At 38.5% G+C, this 8,830-nt stretch overlaps 1 protein-coding gene across 1 annotated transcript; it reads right to left on the bottom strand.

Moving 5' to 3' along the window:
• Nucleotides 1–2,515: 2,515 nt before the first annotated feature.
• LOC145130263 (uncharacterized) lies at nt 2,516–3,383 on the bottom strand. The gene is made up of 2 exons (XM_079065096.1): nt 3,053–3,383; nt 2,516–2,979 (listed from the first exon to the last, which is right to left on the bottom strand). Exons 1-2 carry the CDS (start codon nt 3,381–3,383, stop codon nt 2,516–2,518), a joined length of 795 nt encoding a protein of 264 aa, XP_078921222.1.
• Between the last annotated feature and the right edge of the window lie 5,447 nt (nt 3,384–8,830).

Genomic DNA, 8,830 nt, shown 5'->3' with positions numbered 1-8,830 from the left:
CTAACTAGCATGCGATTCACATATTCACATATCAAATCATAACAGATAACATGTATGGCTATTTTGGAAAAACTTACTTGAGCTCGTCTGATTGCATGCACCACACCCTTTCTTATTTTAGAAAAACCATTTTCTTAAAATATATTTCTTTTTGAAAACTTTTCCAAATCCTCAGTTTGACTTCAGACACACCCGGGAGTGTGCCCGGATCCCTCAAACCAAAGCTCTGATACCAACTTGTAACGTCCCAAAAATATGAACCAAAAATTTCATTTTTAATTTAAATATAACGGCATTCCAAAAACATTATCCATACAAACCAAATGAAAAAAAGTATATCAAACAACATAACAATCAGAGTGATATCTCAAAAGCGGAATCCATGTGGTGTGTGCGATGCAGACAACCCGAGCTCTTCCCCTTGGAACCAGAAGTACCTGAAACATAAACTGAAAACCGTAAGCACAAAGCTTAGTGAGTTCCCCAAAATATCACATACCACACATAATAACACATAATGGGCTCTGCCCGACATCAGACCTTGTCCGGCATCGGGCCCCGCCCGACATCAGGCCTCGCCCGGCATCGAGCCACCATCGGTAAATAGATCAGGCCCCGCCCATCATACATATAACATGTATCAAATAAACACATACACATGCAATAATCACAAAGATACATAGAATACAAAATGGTCATCGGACCCTGCCCGGTAAACATATAAGCACATAACACATGCAAGAGTCACGAAGACAGTTAGCATACTAACATAGCATAATCATGGGCCGACATTGGTGCCTTCGACCCGCTAAACCCAGTGAGGAAACTCACCTCGCACTGCTGTATCAAACGGATAATCCCTGGCTGCTGGTCCGACAAATCCCCGAGCTATCAATATCAAATAAAATCCAATTAACATTTAGGTTCCAATCCATAACCATAAATCCATAATTGGGGTAAAAAGACCATTTTACCCCTACCCTAGCTTGGTCCAAGACTAAGGCCCAAACTTCCAAATTTAAAAGCCAAAAAACCAATTAACCATCCAAGGCCCACATATGGCCCAGTTTTCCAAATCCCTACATAGGCTTTACCCTAAAGCCCAATAACTTTTCCCTAGTCCAAAACACTTGTTCTCAGATGGCCCAACAACTCCCCAAGAAACCAAGCCCAAAAGATAGCCCAAACCTGAAGCCCAAACATTTGAGGCCCAACAGACCGAGTACGCGGGGCATACTCAAAACGTACGCGCACTGTGTACTCGCTTTACAGCTTGTACGCTAAACGTACCAAGTGGTACGCCCCGTGTACTGATCAAGGACCAAAATGAAAATTATTTAACAACAAGGGCAAAATATGAACATACCAGGATTCAAGTGTTACCCGTGGTCCAAGATAACTCATCAAGATTTCATTTTTATGAACAAGGGACCTCAAAAATGCCAATATCTACCTTCCCTATCTTCTGGAGTAGCTCATACTCTCAAGCATGGCGTAAAGGACCATAAAAAGCATAAAAACAAGCCCTAACTAGATCTAACCAAGTGACCCATCAATTTAAGAGCTTTATACCTCAAATAGCTTACAAAGTTGATGAAGATTATGGATCTTCAAGCTCAAAGTCCACCAAAGCTTCACCACCAAGCTTCACCTCCAAAGGATCCAAAAACACCACAAGATCACAACAATGGCTCACAATACTCAAATGAAGGCTAGGGTTTCATTCTCAGGGTTTGGAGAGAGGTGGACGTTGGTCATAAGAAACTCCCAAGGCAACTTAAGGTGTTTAAATAGGGCAAAAACCCTAAAAATTAAGGTTTTTTCCCTGATGAGCGTACGCCCAACTTACTACCACGTACGCCCAGCATACATGGGTGCCTCTGTATCCAAGCCATCGAGCAAGTATGCCCAGCCTAGTCATAGAGTACGCTGAGCATACCCGGCTAGGGATCAAAACCACCAATCTTCCGCAGGCCATAACTTCTTCGTTCTAAGTCCGATTTCGACGTTCTTTATATCCACAGAAAGGTAATGAGAAGTTCTACAATTCTATCAACTGTCATTTGCCTTAAAACTCCCCGAGGTTAAAACCAAAATTCATAAAAGGCCCGGACTATCACTTCACGGTTATACCCTTGGGCTCCAAAACACAAACTGAACTCTTGGATCAGCTAATCTACCTTATCCACGTCCAAGGGATCTAAGGTGTTGTTTGTTTTTCCGAAGTGAAACTGTCTGAAGTCGGCAGACCACCTCTGCAGCCCTCTACAGCAGAAGAGGTGGACCAAAGTGCTGCAGACTGTAATGAGAAGCATGTTTGTTTTTTTAACGTCTGCAGAATGCTGCAGATATTAAATAATTTAAAATAAAGTAATTTAATAAACCGAAAATAGTTTGTTAATACCAAAAATTTAATAATTGTAGTCTTAAAACATTGAAATAAAATTCAAACAACGAAATTAGTCTTATAATAACATTTTTAAATAAAATTCATACAACCAAACTTTAATAATTTTCATTCCATATTTTGCATCAATTGTTCGGCAATTTCATCCCGTAACTGGCTCATATATTCACAGTCCGTTGCAGTACCATGTGTTGGAATCTCATCTTCATCATTATCAACGATTGCATTGTTATTCCGAACCGAGACATTTGGTTCATCATATCGTGCAAAAAACTCATCACGTAGTCCCTCTCTTCTTATAAAATTATGAAGCGCAAAACATGCTAGGGTAATGTTTCGTTGTGTAACCAACGAGAATGGTGCCATCCTCTTCAATATAGGGAATCGTGCTTTCAAGACACCAAAAGCACGCTCAATGACATTCCGAAGTTTTGCGTGTCCATGGTTAAATTTTTCTTTATTCGTTAATGCACGTCTTCGACGGAAATCTCCAAGCCAATACCTAACATTACGGTACGATGCCATAAAACCTCGAATGTTTGCATAGGCGGCATCACAAAGATAATATTTATCTGTAAAAAAAACAAAAAAAAGTCATTCATTTTTCAAATAAAGATAAAACTATTTAAATAACCATAAATTTACCTGGAGGTGGAAGCGGGAATGGTGCATGTGGATTTGCTAATGCTTCTGATAAAATTCTAGAATCGTGTGCTATCCCTTCCCAACCGGCAACAACAAACGTAAACATCATGTTGAAGTCACATATTGCCAATACGTTTTGGTAACAATCGCCTTTTCCCCTACTTCTATATAAATCCCGTTTGTTTGCAGGGACAACAACATGTATCAAAGTGCCATCAAGTGCACCAACTGCTCCCTTGAACACCCGCCGTAGCCTCCTATTATGTCCCGGAATGTTTGGATTCGGATTAAAAGAAGTTGGTACTATAATGTCATGTGTGAAAAGCAACATTTTGTCCAACACTTCATGAAAAAACTTATGAATTGTTTACTTTGAGTGTTGAAATCTCCGCTTGATAATCACATAACGTTGGTTATGACCGATCATCATCAAAAACATAGCCATCTTCTCCTCAACCGACACATGTTTGCTATCCTTTAACGCGTAGTTTACTCTAAAATGAGCACATAGCCGGACAAATGATTCACGGGACATGCGTAGCACTTCAAGACATTGTAGAGGATTACGGTGAAGTAACTCTAATGTAAATTCATGTCCCGTCATTTCCGAATCGTTGTCCCGCACTCGTTTGACACCCCTCTTCAAAAAGTAGCGGACGTACAAGTACATAAGAATTATGAGTAGTATCTTTTTGTCGTGATCCATTACAAACCTATTAATCAAGAAAACATATAATAACATAAGATAATAATATAACATAAGATAATAACATAAGATAATAATAATAACATAAGATAATAATATAACATAAGATAATAACATAAATCTCAAGTACCAAAAAAACATAACATAAATTTCAAGTACCAAAAAACATATCATAAATCCCAAGTAGCAAATAAGCAAATAACATTCAAGTACCAAATACTACAAATAACATTCAAGTAGCAAATAACCAAATAACATTCAAGTACCAAATACTACAAATAACATTCAAGTAGCAAATAACCATATAGTTCCAAAACATGCAATTAAAACCTAAACAACTCAAACATATAAACTTGACGAACAATCTTTCCATCCTTTAAAACTCCTAAACTTGTAGCTGTCATCTCGATCCATCCTCTTAATATTTGTGGATCATTAGGAAAAATTACCCACATCTCTCTAATATTCATGGTCCCTCCAAAAATGTGATACGCAGCAAATCGTAGAGGGTCTACTAGGTCTAACTCGAGCAACTCAATCTTCTCTAAACATTGGGGAATTGTTGGCCCTTGAGTCAAATGGCGTAGAGCTTTTTGCATCTCCAGTGCTAAATCATCAGCAGCAATAGAAGCTTTAGGCGAGGCACAATAAGGTGGATCAGGTGAGGCACTAGGAGCTCGAGGTCTAGGAGTTGAGGGTTTAGCACTTTTGTTGGGGTTACCAGAAGGTGAAGCAACAGAAGGTGAATCAACAGAAGGTGAAGCAGCAGAAGGTGGAGTCTGAGTAAAATGTTCACTAGTATGATTGGAAAATAAATCATCCTCATCTATGTTAATGGAAGGGGCGTCCAAAAGCTGTAGTGGTATGCCATGGAAAGAAGATGATCCATGTCCCGATGGTGTTTGGGATGTGGCATAGCTGAGATTACCAGATGCACTGTTTCCATCAAAGAGTTCTGCACAAAGCTCTGGAAACAATAATGGGACGGTTTTCAAAGAAGCGGCTTTCGGATGTCCCTAAACGCAATCAATGTAACAAAAGTAATATAAGAATAAATGGAAACTATATAAACAAAATACATATAAATATGTGTGTGTGTATATATATATGTATACCTTTTTAAAGTCCTCCCACTCCTCATTTGTTAAGTTAAAAGTATTTGTTTGTGGATTGTAAAGGTTTCCAGTTTTGTTTTTTAAGTATAACCATCCTGTGTATTTGGCTTTAAGGTTATCATAGGCATTTTTTAATTGTCGTTGATTCAAATCCACGCCATACTTTTCCTTAATAGTTGTTCCTAACTTGTGCCATGATTGTTTGTGCAAACTCAACCCTTTTCTACCCACGGTTTGCACTTCTTCAATACAAGTTTACAATAAGCATTTTGTATGCTCATTGGTCCATGTATGTTTATCTCCCATTGCTAATAACAAAAAAAAATATAGAACACATACTTTAGCTACAAAGATTAATCATATTTCAACATAATCAACAAATAAGTTAAGCATATTCAACAACAATACATCATGAATGAACAAAAAAAATCATATAAGCAAAGATTATACAACACAATCAACATATAAGTTTAACAATTTAAGCACAAACTTGCATATAAACATAAACTTGATCTCCATTCAAGAAATACAAGTGATAACAATTCAATAATTAAGTTAAAAAAAACCATTTCAGCAAAGAGGTGGACCAATTCAACAAAGATTTATGATTTCAGCATGTAAACTTGCATATAAGTTTATGATTTCAGCATAAATCAACATTCAACATTCAACACATATAAATTTCAGCAGAAAATCTGTTTAAAGAACAATTATATCATAAATTTTACATTCAACAAAGATTTTAACAAAGGTTGTAACATCTCAGCAACAAAATCCTAACTCAAATCAAAAAATTGGTACTCAAATGCATAAGAAATCAGAAAATTGGTACTCAAATTCCTACAGTAGGTACTCAAATGCATAAGCAAGCAGAAGAAAAAAAAAAAAAAAACTTACCTAATCTTGAAACCGAGGGCAGCAAGAAATCAGAAATTTGGTACTCAAATTCATACAATCGGTACTCAAATGCATAAGAAATCAGAAAATTGGTACTCAAATTCATACAATCGGTACTCAAATCAATAAGAAATCAGGAAAAAAAAAGTTACCTGTTGAAGATCGAGGGCAGCACGATGGCAGCAGCAAGCAGCAGCGGCGACCGGTGATTGAGCAGAACGGCGACCGGCGACCGGCGATTGGGTGGCAGCGGAGGCTGGAGTCGGACCACCTCTAGATCGATTGTTGGGAGGGATGCCGAGAAGAAGAAGGAGAACGAACGAGATGGCATCGGCGTTTTTTTTTGTTTAGGGCATAGGGTGTTTTTTTTAGATGAGGTTAGAAGTGGTTAGAAGAGTTAAGTCCACTGTTGTGTGGGGAAGAGGACGGGAAGAGGTTTTTGAGCCCGAAGTCTGCAGAAAAACAAACTGCTGCGAACCTAAAAGTGTTGCGCGTGTGCTGCGCCATGCAGCACTAAGAGGTTAGAAGAGCTTTTTTTTTAAAAACAAACACAACCTAAATCTCTCCTGCCCCAAGGCCCATAGTCTTATGACAACTGATATTCGGGTCACTACCCCTAATTAGGAAACGATTCGAAATAGGGTGTTACAACTCTCCCCCACTTAAATTATATTTCGTCCTCGAAACCACTCATTACCACCCTCCTCACATCCAGACGATCCGACCAATTCCTCTTGAATCCCTGATCCGCCTAAAGTGTTGACTCATACTCCTAACGACCCTTCAATGCTACCATCAAAACCCAACTTTAACTGAACTCACACACCCCAATGGTAGACAAAACTGTTGGATTAGGTGTCTAAGCCCATAACTATAATTGGTATGAACTTGAATTGATAGTAGCACAGTCCTTTTGGGTTGTCCTCAAACCTAGCATTGGACAGGATGTTTTGAGAGAGAGGTTGATTTATTATTTGATTAAGAAAATTGAAATAAATAATTTATTAATATATTATGAGAATAATATATTAATTATAAATAATAATATTTAATTTATAATTAATCACAAATTAATTGGAATTAATTTTGGGATTAATAGAATTAATTAAAAGTACAGTGGTTAAAGTGTAATTGTTCAATAGTTTAGCAAAAGGCATTCTAGAACCTCCCTAGGATGTGGAAGGTTTTGGGAGTGTTCTAGGGGTTCTAGAATTGTCCTTGGAGGATAATCAGGAAGCTGGATAATTACCAAAAACAAGACAATATTATTATATTAGTTTTGGGCTTATTTAGGGTTTCCTTGTTGCACTATATAAAGACCCCTAGACCTTTGATTTTCGGCACTTATACCTTAGAGAGATTAGGCAGAAATTATCACCTCCTCCCTCCTCTCTCCTAAATATCCTTCTTGCTTGTGTTGGATGTGAAACACTAGAGGCACGACGCTTGTGGTGCTTGCTTCCAAAAGATCAACAAAAGGATTCTTGGTTGTTTACTTCAGCAATCAACAAGGCATGTATTCTTACTTATGAATTCGTATTTTAATAAGAAAATTTTGTAGTTTGATAGTTCATAGTATGTTGCCTTTATGTGAAAGACATAGATCCTCCTTAGGTTGCATGTGCCCTAATCATTTAATTGTTAAATGTTATTTTGTTTAGAGCATTGTTTTTGTAACCTATATTCCCCTTCAAAATCATTAGTCCAATAACTGATGAACCAGCACCTCACTGCTATAATTTTGAAACCCCTATACTTTACCTGACCTCACACAGGTAGGACCATCCTAAAATCCAAATCACTATGTCCTCTTCCTGTAATCTCAACTGAAAAACATCTTTTTGATCCTGAATTATCCAACTGACGCCCTTGGCAGGCGGATTCCTTAACCATACCTTGCTGGTGAAAAGATCTCTTTTATATATATACAAAGACGACTCCCAACGCGAGTCTCTTCCATTTTCCAACCCGATACAGATAACACATATCCCAAAATCCAAATATTTACACTTGCAATATATCTGAAACCTTCTGATTCTACGGCGACCTTCCACTAAACTCATATATAAAATCCCCAATCCACCATTGAGACTGGCAGTCTCACACCTGATCCAACCACCAGGCTCCTACAGAGAGTCTAATGGATAAAGACTACCCTAGCCTAAACATCACACGAAAACCAATCAGTGACCATAGAGTCATCCCACTCTAAACATAATCCAATACCTTGCTCCAACCAATCTCTATTGGGTCTCACCGGCACTATTATAATAATACGGGCCTCGCCCACGGGTCTCACCGAATCGAGTGCTATACAGGCCTAACCTTTCCTCGGATCCAAAGATCCTCATACCAACACAAAGAGAAGTTATCCGACAACACTATCTTCCTCAACCCAGGCATGCACTGATCTTCCCTCAGTCTATCGACCACTCCCACAATGTCCTACCTCATTCGGGTGAACGCTACGATCCCATCGCAGACTTACAACACTTCCTGACAGCCTATCATCCTTTTATATGCTACAGCTACATTGTAGCCTTACAACACTTCCTTACTGCCATGGATCGAACTCATGTTTTACAGTCCATCTACCAACCCACCATAATCATTATGAGTCGAACCCACTTTCGACTATACTCAATCAAATGTTCGGGTTATGCTTCGAACCTCCAAGCCTTCATCAGACAAAAAAAAGGTAGAGAGGCTCTAATACAACCTTCAACCTGGTTTTATCCACATACCCACCATGCGTCATTACAGACGTGAAATGAAACTTGAATATCCACTTTTATACAACCTTTAGACCAAACGATTCTCCCCCAATTTTATTCGACTGCGCTCTTCCAATCCGCAAGGAATTTGAAGGATTCCCAATCCATTCCACAACCTAACAACTAAACTGTTAACAACCAGGGCTTCCAAGAACTAACGTTCCATTACTAGCCAATCTCAGGGACCACACACATTCCAAAACCAGGCGAACACTTCCCGAATTCTCAATGAGCTCAATAATCCCAAGTACTTCCCATGATACAACTCCAAATCCTTAAGCCAGCT

This window comes from Lactuca virosa, chromosome 1 (assembly GCF_052849685.1).
Source record: "Lactuca virosa cultivar CGN04683 chromosome 1, Lactuca_virosa_CGN04683_v6, whole genome shotgun sequence".
NCBI lineage: Eukaryota > Viridiplantae > Streptophyta > Magnoliopsida > Asterales > Asteraceae > Lactuca > Lactuca virosa.
The sequence above is the reverse complement of the archived record's forward strand: the minus strand, read 5'-3'. Positions and strand labels throughout refer to the sequence as shown.